Here is a 20,123-nt window from a genome sequence, read left to right as displayed (position 1 = left end):
CCTAAGGGAGCACCCAGAGTTGGAATTTGAGTTGAACAGGAGCAAATCCTCTCCTGAGAGCTCAGGAATGGCCCTGGCTGGTGCTGGGGGGAGGTGAGCACCCACCCCATCTCTGCAGCCAGGACATGAGTGGGAGCTGTGACAATCCCACTCATCTGGGGTTTCCAGCTCCGGTGGATTTGCCTGGAATCAGAGGATTTTGGGGTGGTTTTTTTTTGCATTATGAAGTTGAAACAAGTGGCACACTCGGTGTTGGGATCATTTGATGAAAGCCAAGGGTTAATGGGACCTCCTGGAGATGGGCCAGGCAGGTCCCCTCAGGTGACAGCCTGGCTGTCCCTGCAAACTCCTCCTGCCCACAACTGGAGCCCAGTCTCATTCTGCACCAGTTGCTGCCTTTCCCCCTCATTGAGTTTTATGCTGCTGTCAAGCAGGACTCCACAAAATATTCATTTTTTTGCCCTGGCACGGAGCCCCTGCCATCTGCTCCAGGACACCTTCAGCTGCCAGAGCATCAGCCTGCTCCAAAAAGGTGGTGAAGGGCCAGAAGTGCTGCTCAGGGTCTGTATTCTCACCCTGCTCTGCAGCTAATTACAACCTTTAATTATTCTTACCATTTTCGGTTCGTTGCGCGGTCCTTACTTGCAGACCTGGGTTTGGAATTTGCTTGGATGTGGTTTTAGGGTTTTCCAGTGGGATGGATGAAGAATCAGCATCTCCAAAATGCTCCTTTGCTGTGCAAAAAGGTTACTGCTGGATGGCAAATTTAGTGGGGTTTCTAACAGGGTGTTATCAAAGTCTAATTTTTGCTTGATAGAAGATTGGTTCTTCTCCTCCTTAAAAAAAAAAAAAAAGAAAAAAAAAGGCCTTTTTCTTTATGCTACTTCAGATTTTACCTCTTTTTCCTCTTTTACCTTCTTTTTTCCTTTTTTACCTTCCCAAAAAGGAAATTTTGGTCAGATTTTAACCACTTTTTCCTCTTTTACCTTCTTTAAGAGGGTATTTTTGGTGGTAAAACCTCTATCCAAGCAAACCAGGAGGAGGAGAGTGAGGTTTCTGCTATGAACAGCATTCCCTATGCAAACAGCATCTGGAGCTGTTTGCTGGGTTTGCATTGTTTCTGTACAGCTTTTATGTCTTTTATTTCTGTTTCTGTGCATCTTTTAACATTCTCTCAGAAGGATTTCCCACAAACTACCAAGATTTCCTGATATTTGGGGTAGTTTGAGATGAAAACCTGAAATAGGTGATGTAGTATCTTGATTCGATGCTGGGCTCTGAATGCATGTAAGCCCTGTGGCTCCACAGTGATCATTGCAAAATATGACCAAAAATAAAAAACCTCATTCTTATTAAAATGGCCTTTATTAAATTGTTTTAGTTCCTCCTCTGATTTGAATTAAACCAGACATAATTTATTTTCAAAAGGTTTTCTGCTGTGAGCTACGGGGTGCTCAAATTGATCAGCCCTAAAGCCACGTTGTCACCTGATTTGGAATTTATTTTTGGGATCTATCACTCCACTATGCCAACATCTGCTTCCCTTTGGAAGCACCTCCCCGGAGAGCTTTCCCAGGGGGATTTTTCATGCCTTGCCCAAGGAACTCGGCCGTGCAGGAGGAAGGATTTGGGATTTAGGATTTGGGATTTGGGGTGGATCCTCCCCTGCACACCTGGATGGGTTGTAGGTAGGAGCAGTCACCAATCCCTGCGTTCACCTCCTGGTTCTTGGGATGTTTTTGGGGGGGAATGGTGGATTTCAATCTTTTCCTGCCTCCTGATCTCACAGGATTTGCTGGAGAAAACTCCATTAGGACTTCCAAAGGGCAATGTGGGACTGGCTGCAGCACAGATGTCTGCAAGCAACAATAGGCTGAGCTCAAGCCCAGGCTCTGAAAGCGGGGAGGGACAAAAAGAAGAAGAAAGGGAAGGGAAAAGGCAAAGCAGAAAATCATTAGATGACTTCAGCCCCTCGTGACAACATCAAAAGGGAAGAGTTGTAAATTCGGATCCCATTAAACGCCGGGGGGGAGCAGGAAAAACCATTTTGGGGCTGCAGCTGCAGGTTTGGGGTGGGCAGAGCTCTGTGCTGGGTTTGTGGGGTTCATCCTCTGTGCACTGGGGGTGCTGGGCACGGTTTTCCCTCCCTGATTCCCTGGGAACAAGGGGTCCCAGGAGTGTTTGGGGGTCTCCATTCCCTCCTCTGGGATCTCCCAGGGTGTGAATCCCTCACACATGGGGCCATTTCCACGTTTCCTCTGTGTTTTGCTCTCATCCTTTCCAAATCCCAACTCCAGTCCCTGGGGATTTGCTCTCTTTGCCTCCTGCTAATTTGGGATAACTGACTGGATACACATTAAAGCCATTGAGGATTTTCTCCCCTGGGGCTTTCCAGGGCATGTCTCACTGTTTTATGCCTTTGTTTAACTGGATAATAATTCCATTTATCATTGTGAACATTTTCTTTTGTCTTTCAACCGCTTGAGGTTTTTTGCTTAATAATCCAAACTATTATCCTGTTGTCCAGCTGATCATCCAAGACAAAAAACCCCAAGGAGGAGGATTTGGAAGGAAATCTCTCATTCTCTTTATTTTTCAGGTGTGAAATAGGTTTTAAGGTTCATTGTCTGCTGAACTGCATGAAAAGCAAAAATCTTGGCTGAGGCATCCCCACAGCAAATATTTCCTGGGCAGGGCATGGGGTTCCCAGGATAAGTGTGGTCTGTGCCTGGGCAGAGCTGCTCATGCCTCACAGCTGCAAATCCTGCAGCATTCAGAAAGGGATGCTGCAAGTGTGAAAAGTCTTCTAAAGGAACTTAAAAAAGGAGTGGGGAAAAAAACCCAATTTTAATGGATTCGGGAAGGCCAGGGAGTTCTCATTTTTAAGATATGCAGGACAGCACTTTTTTTTTTTTCTTTTTTTTTTTTAAAGGTTGATTGTGAGTGACAGAAATGTGGGAACTGTGTAATAACGCCAAAAAAAAAAAAAAAAAAGAAAAAAAAAAAAAGCACACCAATCCTGTTGCTTCCTCACAGCCCCCAGACAATGGCTAATTGTTCTAATTTGGGTCACTCCCCTGCTGTGCTGCAGCAGGAATCCTTCACCAGGGCTCTTTAATCATTCAGGTTGGCCTCTTTTCCACGGTGCAGCCCCCAGGGCTCTGCCCATCCCCAGGGATTCTGCTGCTGGAGGAGGAGCAGGGATTCGTTTTGAAATGAAAACAAATTAATTTGCTGTAACATCTTTATCACCAGGCTTTGTGTCCTCCTCTGAGCTCTCTCCTTTTGGAGCAGCCCTGAAATCCAGTTTGGGGACCCAAATCTTGCCCATGGGGTGATGCAGGGAGGGCAGGCAGTGGCTCCAGGGCTATTTATCTGCATTTTTTTTCTGGTGAAATCCCTCTGCCCTGCAGAAAAGCCAGGGAGGAGCCCAGGGGTGGGGAAAGGTGCTGGGTGATGCCTCAGCCACGGGGTCAGGGCTCCCTGCAGGTTTGGTGGGACACAAATCCCAACTCCCAACCTCTGCCTGCTCCCATTTAGCCCTGATGTGAGAAATGGAACTCGCTTCCAAACGTTTTAAAGGTTTATTAAAACCTTATCAAAAATAATTCAGAAGGCTGAATACAGAAAATATTACAGCACCTGGAGCAGAGGATTTTTCCAGCCATGGAAAATGGAGGTTTCACCTTTTAACCCTTTAGTCCCTCCCAAAGTTTTGCCCATCTCCTCCTTCACTGTCCAGTGGCGGAGATCACTTCATTAAATCTTGATTGGAGTTCAGATGTTGTCACAGTAATGAGTGACCCTCCCAAATGTCCCAAACCCAGGACCCTGATAACAACACAATGGGGGGTAAAAAACAACTATAAATCTATTAAACTTCTCTTAACAATATGTACATGACATTTACCTTTTAATTGTGAGAGTGAACCCTCACATTACTCATCTGTCACACTGGGTTTGACCAATTCCCATTTCTTCACCCAGAGCAGCAGGAGCTGGTGGTCCCCAGCACCCCATCCTTTCTGGGGACACACAGGGCTTGGCTGGTGCCTCCTTTCCTTGTTTTCCTGCTGAAAAATCCCGTTGGAGCAGGGCTGGCTGGGGACTGGGAATCCCATTCCCAGCTGCAATCTCTTAAGGGATCCAATCCCCCCCAAGCTCCAGCTGCTCCCAGCCCTCTCCTTCTGCAGTGGGCTGGAGCAGAGCAGGAATGATGGGGAAGGAGGCCCTTTGCAGGGAAATCCTCTGCTCCCAGCCCTGCCTGCATCCCTCCTGGGCTCCACGACTCATCCAAAGGTCAGGAATTGTGCTGGGGCTCTGCCAGCTTGGAGGGATCCAGTGGAAGCCGAGGCACTGCCCAAATCCTGCTCCCCTGAGCCGAGTCTTGCAAAGCTGGGCTTTGTGAGCTCCCCGAGAGTCATCCTGGAATTGCTCAGCTTCTCCTCGGAGCTTTCCAGCAAGGATGGGAGAGGAAGAGGGAGCTGTGCAGCATTCCTGCTCCTTCCAGGGCCAGGCAGAATTAAGGCAATTAAAAGCAGTTTATTTATATTTATGGAAAGACCTTCAGGTACACTTAGGGCAGATGTAGTCCCCCAGAGGCTACCCAAAATGGATGTGGGGGTCATGGCTTTTCACACTTTTATAATTTTGGTCCATTTGTATATTGGGGGTTAATCTTCCAATTCCAGCTTCAGGTAATGAAGTCATTTACCCCAAGTTTGCTCCCCCCAAATCACTTTTGTTTCCATTTCTCAGGGCCTGAGGCAGTGAGGTGTCCTTGATTCCCAGGCCTGGAAAGGAATTTTTGTGTCTGACCAAAATGGGAGAACAGCAGCTGACACTGAATATGGCATTTAGAGCCATGCACTAAAGAACTGCAGGGATACAAATATATAAAACCATAACAGCTAAAATCCTGAGGGACCCATTTAGGTGCTGCCCACAGCATTTTTGCTGTGTGTCACCCAGAATTCTCTCCCTGCAGGAGCTGTAGAGGTGTAAGATCGTGGCAGCGGGAACAACTTCATGGATATTCCCATCTGGGTGGCTGATGGATCTGTAGGAGCTCAGCTGAGGGCTCCTCACCAGCATTTATCAGCTCAGTGCTCAGGAAAAGCTTTTTTCCTGTCAGCAGCATCAGCTGGAAAGGCTGGACTCTGTATGTGTGTGGTCTGTCCCATCTCCCCAGCTCTGTGATGCAGTTTTCCTCACAGAGTTTGAAAACCAGATAAAAAAAATGCACATTCCCACCCCCTGTGTGCTGTTAGAGGAGCCGCATCTTGTGTGATGCTTTTCCTGTGTGTTATTTCAGGAGAATTTGCTGCTGGGATTGGGCTCTGGTGGTGAGAAAATGCAATTTTTGGGCTCGGCTGTTGTCCTTTCCATGGAAAGGGCACTCGAGGTTTCTCAAAACCCAACCCTGTGGGATTCAGGCCCTGCAGGTTGAGGCTCCCCTGCCCTCTGACCACAAAAAATCAGCTTTATATTGACCTTCCATGAGTGATGCGAGGGAGATGTGACAGAAAGAGCTTTTGGCCTGGATTTTGATGCTGTGGGAAGTGTTTCACCCCTGGCAGCAGCAGGATCTGCCCAGAGGGGTTTGTGGCTTTTTTTCCATCATTCCTGAGGGTGCTGATGGTGCAGGGCAGAGATGTTATCCCCAGGCAGAGGGAGCATCCCACAGGAATTCTCGGCACCATCCCTCCCCCAGGCTAATCCCTGGGGGTCTCCCCATTCCCCAGCGAGGTTCAAACCTTGTCAGCACCAGCTGGGCTGGTTTTTAAGGTGATTTTTAAGGTGATTTTTAAGCTGATTCATTTTCCAAACAAGGGTATGCATCAGCTCCAATTATTTCCTGATAGACTCAGATCAGGAAAAGCTTTTGTTTGGAGCCCTTGGCACAGCACCAGCAGAGTCCCTTCTCCTGCACACGAGTTTTGGGCCTGCTCTGGGGAGGAATTGCAGAGGTTTGGGTAAAAACCTAAAAAATTGAGGTTGCTGAAGCACAGAGTTTGTGTCTCACCCATGGGAATGGGATGTGCAGAAGGAAGGAGCCCATCCTGTGCCCTTGGGGGGGCTCTGAAATGAGAATTTTTTTTTTTTTTTAATCTACAGAGTTGATGTGTGCAGGAATTATGTGCTCTAAATCATTTCTTAAACCCCCCCAAAATAGAAATATCCCAGGACCTGCAGGTCTTGGGAGTTGACCTGCAAGAAAAAGGGCTGAAGGGGTCGGGATGGCCGTGGAAGGATGAACTGGATGTGGAGAAAAGATTAAAATATTCCTTGTCCTGCTCCTGTACCAGCACGGATGGGCTGGGTTTGCTTGAGCTGAACTCCTTTGGGCTGAATTATTCCAGAATTGGTTTGATGGGAAGTTCAGGCCTGAGCTTCCCTTGGCCATCTGGAGGTCTGGGAGCTGCTAGAGGGAAAAAAAAACTCATCAAAAAACCTCAAAGAAAAACCTCATTGGAGAGGCAAGATGGCCATGACACACCTGAACCAGCAAAAATTTGTGGTTTTTTTTTTTTTGGGGGGGGGGGGGGGGTTGGTGTTTTGGTTTTTTTTTACTTTCTCAGCTTTTTCTCCACGTTCCTCTTGTGAATCATTTCACTTCCCCAACAGTTCAGCTGGGATAACGCTGGAGACAGCCTGAATTGTCTTTTTCCAGGCTTATTTTGGAGGAAATTTGCAGCACAAAATGCCAGCACCGTGTCCTTCCCCCTCAGGATTTTAGCACTTTGTTTCCTTTTCAACTCCAATTTTTTTCCAGGGAGGCCTTGGAGCTGGAAATCCCCACTCATCCCTGAGGGTGGACTCTGCTATTTCAGAGGCTGCTGCAATGCTTAAAAATTAAAAAAAAAAAAAAAAAAAAACAAAAAAAACCCAGAAAAACACCATTAATTGAAAGCTGCTGGCACCTGGCAGGTTAAAAATAAATAAATAAATAAATAAAAAATATATATAGGGAGGTGTCAAAATCTGTGGTGTTTTCTTCTCATGTTGGGGCGGGTGCTTCCACAGCCAGGAAGGCGTTGCTGGCAGTGTTGCCTTCCCCAAATGTTTTGAGGCTCTATTTAAGGAACTGCCTGCTTTCCCAGCCTTTCCAGTGGGAAACATGAGGTAAAATCTTGCTTTTCTTCCTTTTCTCAGTGCTCATTGCACAGGCTGAGCCTCTCGGGGTTCATCCTGGTTTTTGCCACAGTGGGAGAGGAGCTGTGGGAATGCCATTTGTGGGGTGAAAACCCTGATTTTGGGTTGGTGAAGGAGGTGTTGAAAAGCAGGGGTTTAAACGTGCTCCTATAAACCCAAATTTCCTGGGAATTGGAGGCTCACGGAGGGGAAGTGGCTCCTGGCTGAAATCCCCTGGCACTGCCTGCCCTCAGTGCAGGTGGAGCTGGGCAAGCACCACCCTGGAATTATCAGGGAAAAATCAGCTGGAAAATCAGTGATTCATGGGAAGCACAGTGATACACCTGGGCAGAAACCCTCCCTGATTTATATCAAGGCTTCCTTTTTAGAGTGGAGTCAAAACCTACAAATCCCAGCTGATATTTCTACCCCAGCCACCTGCAGAGATGTCCTGGCTTTGTGGTTGTTGTGGGGTTTTTTTGTTTGGTTTTTTTGTTTGTTTTGTTTTGTTTTTTTGGTTTTTGTTTTTTTTTTTTTTTTTACCCTGAGAAAACCTGCTGTAATTGTTTCCCTGTCCTCCTCCAAGTGATTTGTCAAAATCCCAATTGCTCCCTGGTAATTCAATATTTATGATGTCTTTATAAGGCCGGTCCCGCTCCGCTGATGCAGAAGTGAGGGGGGGAATAAATTGCATAAATTTCATAAATTAGGGGGCAAAAGCTGAGCTCTCAAGGAGGATGGCAAGGCAGCAATAATTGGCTAGCCAGGCAGAGAAGATGCAGCACCTTCCTCAGGATTTTCCCAGAAAATCCAGAGCCATCCCTGTGGCTGAGCAGCCCAGGCTGACTGTTTATCGTAGGGTTTCCTCTTTAATCCTTCCCTAATGATGCAGCAGGTTGATAAAACCAGGCAGACAGCAGAAATTGTCGCTTTTTTGATCTTTTTTTTTGTCATTATTGATCTTTCAGTCAGGTTCCTCTCTGCCTGTGACCTTTCAGAGAGCAAGAGAGGCGCTGCAGGATGGGTGGTTGGAATTATTGGATGGCAGATCATGTTTATGAAAACCCTGAAACATGATGGAACAGTCTGGATCCTGAGGATTGGGTTTTAGTTTATTTTTAGGACCCAAAATTTCTAGACCCAAATCCTTAGAAACTTTCAGAGTTCACCTTTTCCAAGCCAGTATCCCTTGGGGTAGAAATCCGAGCTAAAATTGAGAAGACACCATGCTTCTTCATGTTTTTATTTATCCTAGCAATTAAATGTTGTGAGATTTTCTCGTTTCAAGACTCCATCAGCTCACCAAGCCTTTGGGAAGCAGTTTTTGGTGGTAGTGAATGGTTAATTGAACCAAATTTAATCAATCTCTGCCAAATTTTAGTGCTGGAAGCTGTTAGAAGCTGTTGCGTCGTGTCGGATGGTTAACGGTGGAATAAAAACGACAAAATAATAAGAGCAACAATAAAATAAGAAGAAGTCCTGAAGAATGTTAGCAATCAGAGAGGTTTTTTTTTTTCCCTTTCTAGGCAGTTTTAACTCCAGGCTTTGCAGCTCCCAGCTGGAGCCACGCTGGGCTCGGAGCACGCCGTGGGTGTGGTGCCAAAGCTGCAGAGCCCTCAGCCCGTGTCCTTGGCGTGTTTTTGCAGGAAGGAGACTCCCTGGGAGCCATGGAGAAGCTCTGCAGGCAGCTCACCTACCACCTGAGCCCCCACTCGCAGTGGAGACGCCAGGGCATCATGAAGAGGAAGCCGCAGTCCTGGTGAGTCCCTGCTGGGTCACTGTCCCCAGGCTGGCCCTGCCATCCCTCAGGGCCACCACGGGGCTGGGGACGGTGGGGAGGGGGTTTTCCATGATGGTTTTGGCAAATGTGGGAGCTGCCCGTTGCTCTCTGCAGCCACAGGAGGAACAAACCCACCGGGATGAAGTGCTCAGAGCTGGGAGGGAGCTGGGGTGTCCCAGTCTCCAGAATCCTCCTTCCTCTCCAAGCTCACCGGCATTTCCCACATTTATGGTTCCTTCGTGCTCCCCCAGAGTTGTTTTCCTCTATTTCCATCTTCCTTTTCCTGTTGCAGAGGAGAGCATCACTTCAGTACCCAAGGAGGAGGAATGGTTTGGAAAACCTGAGCCATCCATCCTCCAAACATCCCTTGTCTCCCAGACTGCTCCAAGAGCTCCTAATTAGCTGGTAATTAATGTACAGGCACGTGTCACCGTGCACACCGTGGCTTGCAGTTTACACAGAAGGAATATTGTTGTTAAAAATAGGGAAAAAATAGCCCAAATCCCCTCCTCAGCAAAGCATTCCCATCTGGTGTCATCCTGGATCCACAGAGCTGAGAAACCTGTGGATGAGGCTGATGGGAATAGAAAGGGCTGCTTGTTTTCCTTATGTTGGGCATTATATATTTATTATTTTTGCTTAAGGAAGCGAGAAATAGAAGCAAAGCTGCAATCTGGGAGAGTCGGGATTTGTATCCAGGTGCTGGCTCATGATCCCAGGAGAGTTTTGGTTGTAATGGAGCTGTAGTGGGAATTAATCCCATGAAAAAAACCTGGGATAGGTAAGGAGAGGGGAGGAACGTGGTCACAGGAGGAAAAAAAGACACAAGGAAATAGAGGATTGCTCTTAAATAGGATTAGGAGCACATCCCCAGGAATCTGGTTTATCATCCTCACAAAGTGCTGTCCTGAGAGAGCAAAACGTGGAGAAATGCATTTCACAAGCAGCGTTGCCCACATTTTCGGTGGGTTTTAAGGCGTGTTGATGGCTAAAATCTGCAGTTTCCAGCAAAGCAGCAGAAGCCGGGGGAGTTTGGCGCTCCCAGGCTGTGTCCTGCGGGCACACGGAGCTGTAATGACCCAGCAGCTCATTATCCTCCGGGGGTTTCCTCTTAATTAGAGTAGGAAACGCTCACCCCTTCTCACCCCATCAGGGCATTGTTCAAATCACGCTGCTGCTGCATCGGGGAGCTCTTCACAGCCCCCCCCCCAAACCGCAGGAAATCCTTGGAAATGAAAAAACTTGGAGCCCTGCTTGGTGCCCCTCTGTCCTTAATTACCAATCGCTGTCCCTAATCCCCAGCCCGGGGTCAGCAGCCTCGTGGCCGAGATTTGCAAAGCTTTATCTGCAGCTTTTCCTTGGAGCAGCGGGGAAATAGCTGAGGTTTTCCAGGGTTTTAGGAGCAGGGATGAGGTTTTGGGATGAGGTTTTGGCTGTCAGAGAGCCCTGACCACATGGAAGTGACCCAGTGCCAACGTGGGCTGCTGGTTGTGCCCCAGCCAGGCTTTGGAGGGTGGGATTTTCCTGGATTTCTGGTTTAGATGCTCTTTTAGGAGGCGGCTGTGAGTTGAACCCTTTGCTGGAAGGTGAAATCAGACTTTGTTTCAGGTCTAAATGCCATAAAACGGATATTTTATGGAGAGCATCCTGCTCTGGACCGGCGTTTCCAAGTGCCCCGTGCTGCTCCCATTCCCAGGTGTTGGCATTGCCCTGGCTCAGCCCTGCTGCCAGGTGCTGCAGGAACTCCCCAATATCTCAGATCCACCTTTTTTCATGTGTGTGTTGCAGGGAAAATCGCTTTCCTTCATCCCACCCCCACGTATCCATGGCAGGTGAGAATGGGAAGCAGAGCAGCAGGCGGAGGAGGATGGGCACAGAGGATGGAGCTGATTTTTGGCCGGGCAGAGGGAGAAGCTTCCTAATCCCAGCTCCTCCCAGGCTGGGTGTGCTCCCTAAATCCAGGCAGATATTCCCAGCCCTGGCACCGCAGCACCCAAATATCTGCCAAATGACCTTATTTTTTTGGCAAGTTGATAAATCTGTCTGGATCTCCCTCGCTGTCTCCACACCTCCCTCGGAATTCATTAAACATCCAGGGATGGAAATCGGGGAAAGCCAACAGCAGCAGGATGAAGGCAGCCTGCTAAAGTCATTTCCCTGCGCCTGGCTCTGCCTGGGGTCACAATTCCAGCCCTGGAATCTCCCCACTCCTGCTGCTGCCAGCATCACAAAGGCAAAAAAAAAAAAAAAAAAAAAAGGAATCAAAGCTCCTGAGAGGGAGGAGGTGTTTCCCAGGGGAAACATCCCTGGGATATCTCAGTCCTCTCCCTGTTGTGGTAGGAATGAGCCAGGAATGCAGCAGGGAGGATGGGGCAGCAGGCACCAGCTGAAGGAATATCAAATATTCACGTCGGAGCTCCAAATTTACATCAGACAAACCTTTTTTTTTTTTTTTTTTTTTTTTAAACACACAATCCTTGTTAGTGACCCTGCACGAAGCAGGGGAAGAATTTAGAGTGAGGCAGCTCAGTTTAAATGGAATTAAATGGGGTCAATCTGGACCTAAATTTGTCGATTTTTTTGCTCTGCTGCTGCTCAGAGAAACCCCCAAGTGTCCACACCAGACTGACCCAATGTGGCATTTTCTGCACTTTCTAATCCCATTTTTTGTTTTACAGCTCGCAGCCCTCCCTCACACAAATCCCCAAATGCTGGCCTCTGGAAAGAGCCAGGAGTTGATTCTTTTCTCACTTCTGAGTTTTCCAGGGGGTTTTCCTGAGATCCAGCCCATTCTTTTCTTTGTACTTGTCCTTTCTGCTGGTGACACCTGGGATTCAGGCAGAATTCCTTTCACCCTCTGATGTGAAATCATTAGATATCACATTGAAAGTAGAAGGAAAATTAATAATTTGGAAATGTGGAGGCCTTGTGAGGCTGTGGCAGATTTAACCCTTGGCTACCTGAAGGTTGGATGTTCTCCACAGCATTTAACATCCACAGGCAGAGACCTGTTAGAACGGGAGGTGTTTGGATTTAATGATGACTTTTCAGAGGCTGAGCAGCCTTATTTTGATGGCAGGAATGATATTTTAGCATCCCACTCCTGATTTCATCCAGGGCACAAAACATTTCTGTCCTGCAGGAATGCTGGGTGCAGGGCTTTCATGTTGGCAGTGCCTGCTTGCATTGCTTTACAAAGAAAAAAAAAAAATAAATCATTTAAACATGAGTTTTCATGGTGGGAGAAGCCCTTTGGAGAACAGAAAGGGAATGTTTGTGGCTGGAAATCCTCCTCTGCTGTGGCAGCTGGTGGGCGAGCGAGAGAAGTCGGAGCTCCTGCAACAAATGGTCCCTTCAGAGCATCCAGCACAAACCCAGGGGGTGGGAGGAGGCTGGAGCAGGGTCTCCTGGGCATTAAAATCCCATTTCTGTGTGTGTGTGTGCTGGAGCTGCTGCAGGAGAGCAGGGAACGTGGGAGCTGGACCTTTGGGATGTGTGTGGGCGATCCCTTCTCCCTGTGCCCATGGGATGCCATTCCATGGACATTCCATGGCTGTCCCAGGGAGCTGAGGATGCTCCAGATGCTCAGAACTCGGGTGGTTTGGGCTGGTGCTGTAGTTTTCCACCTATTGCAGTGGGAAACGGGTGATTCCCAAACCTCTCTGCTCTTCCCAGCGTGGCCCGAGGCTCTGGGGGTGGAGGAAAGCAAAGCTCTGGTTCCTTTTCAGGTTGGGCAGTGGGGTTGGGATGCTCAGCCCGGGCTCAGGGGTGGGTCCTGCATCCCTCGGGAGGAGGTGGGTGAGGCTCAGAGCTGCCCCTGGCCAGGGTGGATCTGCTGATTTTTGCTGGCTCTGCACCCTGTGTGGTCACTGAGCCCAGGATCTTCATCCTCTGGGGAGAAATTCCTGGTTTGGTGGCTCAGTTCATTCCCAGGATGGGCACCAAATTCCAGCTCCTGTCTGGTTGGTGAAAGAGCTGTTCCCACTCTGTGTTCTGCACCACGGAAAGATTTGTGCTTAATTACTCTGTTATTCCTCTTAATTGCCCTGAGAATGCCACCTCTGAGCATGTCCTACCCCACTTTTGTGATTGAGGGGAATTCAGATTTAATCTCTGTTTGCGCCTGAAGTTCAGCATTTAAATCCCAGCCTGGCCAAGGTGGATGAGGCTTTTCTCTGGAAATACTGAATGGCCACCAAAAGGTGTCTGGTGCAAGGTGTCTGGTGTGTGGCTGTCCCTTGTCACCAGCTTGGCTGTGCTGGAGGGAGTCCCCAGGCAGCAGAGCTATTTGGGAGATAAATCCCTTTGGACAACTGGGAATGGGGAGGGGTAACCACAGGCACCGAGTAATCCTCTCTAATAAATGTCTTAATGTGATGGGAAGGCCTGATGTGACACAGAAATGAGCTCAGATTTTTGGGAGAGAGAGTGGAAAACCTTTGGGAGACACCTTTGGTTTGGTGGAGTTCACACAGGGCTCAGCCAGCTTAATAAATTCGGAATATTTTTTGTGCTTTGGCAGAAATGTTTGGGAATTTGTGGTGCTGAAGAGCAGGAGGGGGCTGGTCCCAGCAGGGCTGTGGGATTTGACTTTTCCCCACACAACAAATGAGGAACTTTGATGGGGTTCAGGGCACACAAAGAGGAAAAAAATGAACTTTTTGAGGTACCAGTAAGGAGTTAGGAGAAAAAGTTGGATGTAATTTTATCCCAGAAATGCCCTTTTCATCACCTCTGTCCTGCTCACCTCGCTCTCCCCCATGGCCATGGGGCATTTCCTCCATCTGCCCATTTTGGATTTTTATAGCTACTCAAGATGTGACTTTTCTCTTATGGCTGGGCTGGGGACAAACCCTGATGTGCCCTGTCAGTTGTTCTGTTCCTCACCCTGCTGCCCCTTGAGTTTATTCCCTTTGGCACACGCCTGGCTGCAGGCACAGTCCCTGCTGTGTCTCCTCTCTGATGGCCTGGGTGACTTCCAAGCTGCTCCTTTGCTTTCTGGAAAATCCATTTTCCAAGATATCTGAACGGGAGCAACATTTGGGGCTGGTCCTATGCATGTGCCTGGCTGGGATTTGGGATTTTTTTTTTTGTGGAACCCCAATGGATGGGTTTGAGTGGGGTTGAAAAGGTTAAACCTGGGTTTAAATGTGCCCAAGCTGCTTCCCAGAAAAAAGGGAAAATCCCAGCCCTCTGAAGCTGGGATGCAGCTCCCTGAAGCTCCTTGTTATGTAGAAATTCCAGTGAATCTCTTCTCCAAAAATGCTGTTTAATGTGCAAACATCCCCTCTGGCAGCCCCAGGGTTTTGTGACCATGCAAAAACCGTGGTGGTGAAATGTTTTGTGCTGGTGGGAATGGGGTGTGATGTTGGAAGGGAGAGGAGGAACAGGCCAGCAATCATCCAGCACAGGCTGAGTGGGAAGAAGGGAAGGATTCCATCCAGCTGGAGATGGATTTCTTGAATGAGAGAGGAATAAAAGAAAAAGAGAAAAAAACCTGTGCCATTTTAAAGTCGATAAGGTACAGCACTAAGAGGCTTTGGTGTTAAATATTTCTCTTTTCAGGCCAGTGGGGGTATAAATTCAGGGTGTCGGGATGGACCTGACAGTGCACAGGGATGTCCTGAGCTGCTCCCAGCTCAGCAGCCCGAGTGTGCCAATGTTACAACAGCAAACCAGAGGCTGAAAACCAACCTGAGGAATTCCTTTTCCACCCACTTCTCCCTGCTGGATGATGCTGAAGGGCCCAAAAGCACAGAGAATTCAGAACAGGCATTAAACACCACAGTTCAGGCTCCAGAGGCTTGGAAGGAAAACGCAGTGATGCTTCTGGTTGAGTTTAAAGAGTCAGAGACTTTTGGCACGAGGAAAGCAGGGCTAAGCTGTGAACAGATGAAATCCTGGTGTGGGGGAAAGGTGAAATGCTGCAAATCTGGGGGAGTAAAGATCTGTGAGGGCTGTGGTTGAGAAATAATTCTGCAATGTGTGGCTTGTGGCAATTAAAGGAGCTGCCACCATCGTGGGATCATTAAAAGCTGGAAAAATCTTCTAAGATCAAGTCCACCACTAAGCCAAGAACACATCTCCACATCTTTTAAATGCCTCCAGGTATCCTTTGAAGAACTCTAAAGGATAAAGGGAGTTATTGTTGATGATATTCTGGGAAAATCTGATTTTTCCTGTGCATGTTGCAATTGGAGCTGTCCCTCTGCTTCCTGGAAAAACTGAGCAAACCACACCAAGAAGGTGCTGAAATCACTCCTTGCCACTATTTGGCCACCAGAGCAGCAGGTTTGGGGTGGAAAGGAGTTCTTTTTGTGGGGTAGAGGTTATCCCTGCCCATGGAGAGGCTGCAGCTCCTGGCACACCTTGCCCAGCCAGGAGCTGGCATTAACCTAGACCTGCTTTTGAAGCTGAGCTGTGAATAATTCATGGCCACTGAAATGCCACCCGGCTTGGTGGCACAGGGCTGGCACATCCCAGGGACATCATGTTTTCCACTGGCTCGGTGTGTAAAACGAGCCCTTCCCCTGCTCCTTGTCTGGGTGGCCCCGAATTGACAACAATTGACCCAAACTGCAAACCAAAAAAACCCCCCACTGATGAATCCTGACCCTGACAAAGGCTTGGATTGCTTCTGCTGCTCCTGTCAGCCAGAAATGCTGGGAAATAAAGCAGAAACAACCTGAGGCTGGGTTGAGGTGATTTAGAGCAGCAGGACACCCCTCCCCGCTGACTTTTCCCTCACACTTATAAACTTCAGGTTTTTAAGGCACTACCTGGGATTTAAAATCTCGATTTCAAGCCACCCTCATCCTCCTGCTTCCTCTCTCCTGCTGCAGCTGAATCAAGGAATAACGTGGTGGTTTTCCTCCCCTCCCACCTCCTTGCACTTGGGTGCTTGTGCCTCCTTAAATGTGTTTTTTAGTCCGGTGCTTAATTAGAAAAGGCCTTTGATGGTGAAAAGTGTGGGGGTTTAATTTATTGTTTTTTGGTAATAATTACTCCTCTGCTTCTGGGCAGAGTGGAAATTAGATTTTCCATGGACACATGGCAGGGATTATTTAAATCCATCCCCACCACTCGGGCTGCGGGCCGGGAACCAACCGGTAGAAATTGTTATTAAACGAGGGAATCAGCTGGGAAAATAATTCATGCCCCCAGCTTGGAAGTGGTCCAGACACTCTGGGATGATTTGTTTTGTCACAAACAGACACTGACTCCTTTTTTTTTGGGTGGTGAGGGGCAGTTTGGGGCCTGGATGTTGCTCCATGGGGGGAAGGCATCAGAGCCCATTTAATCCCCAGCCAGCCCAGCCTGGCTGTCACCCCGGGCTGCATTTCCCAATTAAAACCATCAAGCTCCATGATGAAGCTTTGATAGGCACTCTTTACATTTATTTGATTTCCCCAGCCCTTTCAGGCGGTGAATGAAGGTGTTTAGTGAGCTCATCCATCACTTTAACTCGGTGAATTCCCACCTCCCACTGCTGCTGCTGCTGCTCTCTTTGAATGGAAATTTAAAATAACGCTGCAAGTGGGGCTGTGCCATCACAGGGGGTTCTGTCTGTCCCCTGAGAGTCCCCATGGGTGACACAAACCGGGCTCACCCCCTTCCCTCCGACCCTTCATCCTCACACACCCCTTGGCTCCTGGGAGAAGGGATGGAGGGGAAAAAAAACCACCAAAACCCTCTGGAGCATCTGAAGCACAGAAGGTTCTTTTGCATCTCAAAGGGGGATTTTGGCACCTCCAGGAAAAGGTCCAAAGCTTCTGGACTCATTCAAGTTTTTCCAGGCCTTGCCAGCCTGTGTTTTGACACATCCCAGTGTCAAAGGAGCTGATCCCTTTTGTCCAGCCCAGGGTGGCAATATGTTCTTGCAGGTGTTTTACTCTCCCCTTAGCCAGGATTAGCGCCAGGCTGGGGAGCTGGGGAGGGCTTTTTGGGATGAATCCACCCTTGTGTGCTGCAGGTCACTCCTTTCGTGCCCTGGGGAATGAGGATTATCCCTTGGCAGCTCCTGGCCTGGCAGAAATGCCCATCTGGAGCCAGTCCTCTCCTGCATTTTCTGCTTTCCTGGGTCGTGCTGGCCCCTCCAGTGGGGCTCCTTATCCCAAAGATGATGAGCTGGGCAAAAAAAAAAAAAAAAAAAAAGTGTGTTGACACAATAACATGGACATAATATGGACAAATCACTGGGGAAGATTTGTTGTTGGGCTGATCTTTGCAGCAGCATTCCTTGAACAGCCAGCTCAGAGCCCAGTGACACAAACCCTCATCACTGGTGGGTGCAGGGAGCAGAGAAAAAGCCAAATTATTTCCATTTGGAGGGCCTGTGTTGGAGCAGAGAAGTCAAACAGGCAGCCAGGGGAAATCCAGGGAAGGTTTTTTTGTGGTTTTCCTGCTTGTCCAGCAGAATTTGCTGTGCCTGGGGACAGGGGAGCTGGGCAGTGTTTGGCTGCTCAGGGCACAGGGTCACATCCCTGCTCTGCTCTACCAGCCAGCCCCACCTCTGGCCCTGCTCGGCATCTTTGGGGGCAGCTGGAGGCTGCAATCCCCCCATCAGCAGGGAAACAACCTGCCAAAAGCAATGGAAGAGGGAGTTGGCTTTGGGCAGCTCAAGCTGTCCCTGGATTTTTCCTTTTGTTTGGCTTTGCAAGAATGGCTGCAGCCGCTTTCTGCTGCCCCTGGGTTAAAGGAATGGGATTTAAAATGAAATAACTGCAGCAAAAACTGTGCCCAGCAGGAAAAGCAACCCACAGGGTGCCAGAAATTCAGTTTCAACCTCTGCTGCAGTGACAGAGGGGAGAGGGGTGCTACAAAATCCTCTCACTGGAACAGAAGATGAAAAAGCCACCCCAAAAATCCCTTTTTCTTTCGAAGCCAGGGTCAGGTTGTATCCTGTTGTCCCTCACTGAGGCTGCCAAACCCCAGGGACCCCATCCAAGCCCTGGGAGCGCCGTGGGCCCTGCAGGGAGGCAGGGTGGCCACAGGAACAGGGTTTGCTTGGCCAGCTGAACACCTGGGTGTTGAAAACCAGGCGAAACAAAGCTTTTTGGCCTGATAGATGTACAAATTCTGATTAAAAAAAAAAGCTTTTTTGGCTCGATAGATGTGCCAATTCTGGTTAAGAACTGGCCAAATGTCAGGTGAGAAGCTCTTGGCTGCCTCACTGTGTCCACCTCCTCTTCCTTTGGCTGCTGCAGCTCCTCCAGCACAAACCCCTGGATGTCCTTTGGGATGTTCTGGATGTCCTGACCCCCTGGATGTGGTTGGAGGCCACCAGCCCCACATGGGACATCACAGACCCATCCCATGGGTCCCTGTCCCCCCCAGACCAGCCGTGCCCAGGGTCAGGAGCTGGAGTTTTCCCTTGATCCATCCCTGAGCGTGGCAGGAGCCGTGTTGGGCTTCACTTTGGTCCCCAGAGCTGTTGGGATTTTGGTGGGAAGGGCAGGATTTGGCTGGGAATAGGGTCCTGACAAATATTTGGGGGGGAAAAAGGGAAAAAGAGGGGGTGATGGCAGCTCCTGGCTCTTGAAAAAATCCCTTCCCAAGGAGGGAGAGGGAGAAGCAGGACCCTGGGAGCCGGGCTGGTGGCTGCCTCTCGTGCTCTGGCTCTCATCAGAGCACGAGGGGACCTCAGCCTGCCTAAACTCTTCCAAATGTGATCTGTGCTCCAATAAAATAAACATTTTAGGGAAAGCCAAGCCCCAGGCACACATTTTGGCAGCTGATCACTCCCTAATTGCAGGAAGAGCAGTTGAGAGAAGTTTTTTTTTTTTTTCTGTTTTGTTTCTTTTTTTTTTTTTTTTTTTTTTTTTTTTTTTTTTTGTTCTGATGAGAAAACTGGGCTGGAGGATCAGAGTTGAAATTTCTCTCCCCACATCTCCCCACCCCCAAAAATCCTGGGGTTTTCCCCTTTGTATTAATGGAATTCAACTTATTTCAAAGAACAGGAAACACAAAGAGCCTCTGCTAAGTGTGAACCTCAAACCCTCATCAAGGGCCTGGGTACAAGGAGTTCTCCACAAATTATTTTTCCTCTTTTTTCTGTTGTTTGACAACACCAGGGGCAATTTTGAGGGCTAGGAGAGAAGATTTCAAGCCTGGCTGTTCCTGGGTGTTGTCCCCATCCCAAAACTCCTCGGGCTCTGGAGTGGGATGCAGATAATTAACACCAGCCCCAATTTCCATCCACGTGGCCAAACTCAATTTGTGGTGAGGGGGCAGAGCAGGAGCAGCCACACTCTCCCCTCACTTTTGGGGTCACACCCAGCCTGTTAACGGGGTCATTCCTTCCAAAAATCAAACAAAGCACATACAAAACCAAAGGGAAAGGCTTTTTTCCCTAAAATTATGGATTTTAGGGAAACCTCCATCGTGCTTTTCCAGAAAAGTCCTGGAGTCCTGGCCAGCACTGCTGTTCTCCATCACATCCCTCTCCCTTTTCTTTTTCCTCCTCTTCTTTCACTTTTTTTACACATGTTGGCAGCCAGCTGGGTGTTTTTATGAGCAAATTATTAGAGATTTCTTTTCCTGTGGCCTCTTCCCTTCAGACACTGAGGGCTGCAAATGAATTTGAAGGTTCTTTTCCTAACCAGCCCTGCTTCTTCTTTCCCTAGTGGGGAGCTGCTAAATCCAACATGATTTGGGTACTTTTGTATCTACCCAATCATAAAAGTCCATTTACAAGAGTATTTCCAGCCTTTTTTTCCCCTTCTGTGCTAGAATCTGAAGCAAATGCTGTTTGTTTTATGGCAAACTCTCATTTATTGTAACACAAATCCTTATTTAGGGCCAATTCTCTTCCAGGGAGTCATTTTCAGAAGAAAGGAGCCCAACATGTTTTCCTCTGAATTGCTGATTGTTTTTCTCTGGGCATTTGTGCAAATTGCCTCTCCTGCAAAATCCAGGTTCTATTAGCTGCAGCTCTTTATTCCACTGGAGTAGATTTTGTTGGGAAAATTCCAGCAATTTCTGTATAAAACCAGAGGTTTGGGAGCAAATTATATCATTGGGAGGGTGATAGAAATGCATTTTATTTTGAGGAGGATGGGATAGGGAAATGGAGATCTCCAACAGCAGAAGATTTTTTTTTCCCTCACTAAATTAAACAGAGTTATAATTATAGCAAAGCATTTTGATTGCTCCCAAGAGCTTATTTTTAGCATTTTGTTTAGCAGGAAATAAAAGCAAATTGGGGTGT

General features: G+C 48.2%; 1 protein-coding gene across 3 annotated transcripts in view; it reads left to right on the top strand.

The window, feature by feature from the left end:
* Positions 1-20,123, top strand: part of LRRC75A (leucine rich repeat containing 75A) — a 61,111-nt gene that overhangs the window by 32,138 nt on the left and 8,850 nt on the right. For 2 of the 3 annotated variants that reach the window (XM_085557410.1, XM_085557411.1), the window contains exons 3-4: positions 8,781-8,893; positions 10,703-20,055. In XM_085557410.1, the coding sequence (XP_085413536.1) occupies positions 8,781-8,893; positions 10,703-11,429 (840 nt within the window). In that variant the 3' untranslated portion in view covers positions 11,430-20,055. Of the gene's footprint in view, positions 1-8,780; positions 8,894-10,702; positions 20,056-20,123 lie in introns of those variants that run through there. The other variant, XM_031506444.3, reaches the window with a different exon arrangement.

The sequence above is a fragment of the Lonchura striata genome, chromosome 19 (assembly GCF_050655825.1).
Source record: "Lonchura striata isolate lonStrDom1 chromosome 19, ASM5065582v1, whole genome shotgun sequence".
NCBI lineage: Eukaryota > Metazoa > Chordata > Aves > Passeriformes > Estrildidae > Lonchura > Lonchura striata.
This window is presented reverse-complemented; position numbering and strand designations above follow the sequence as displayed.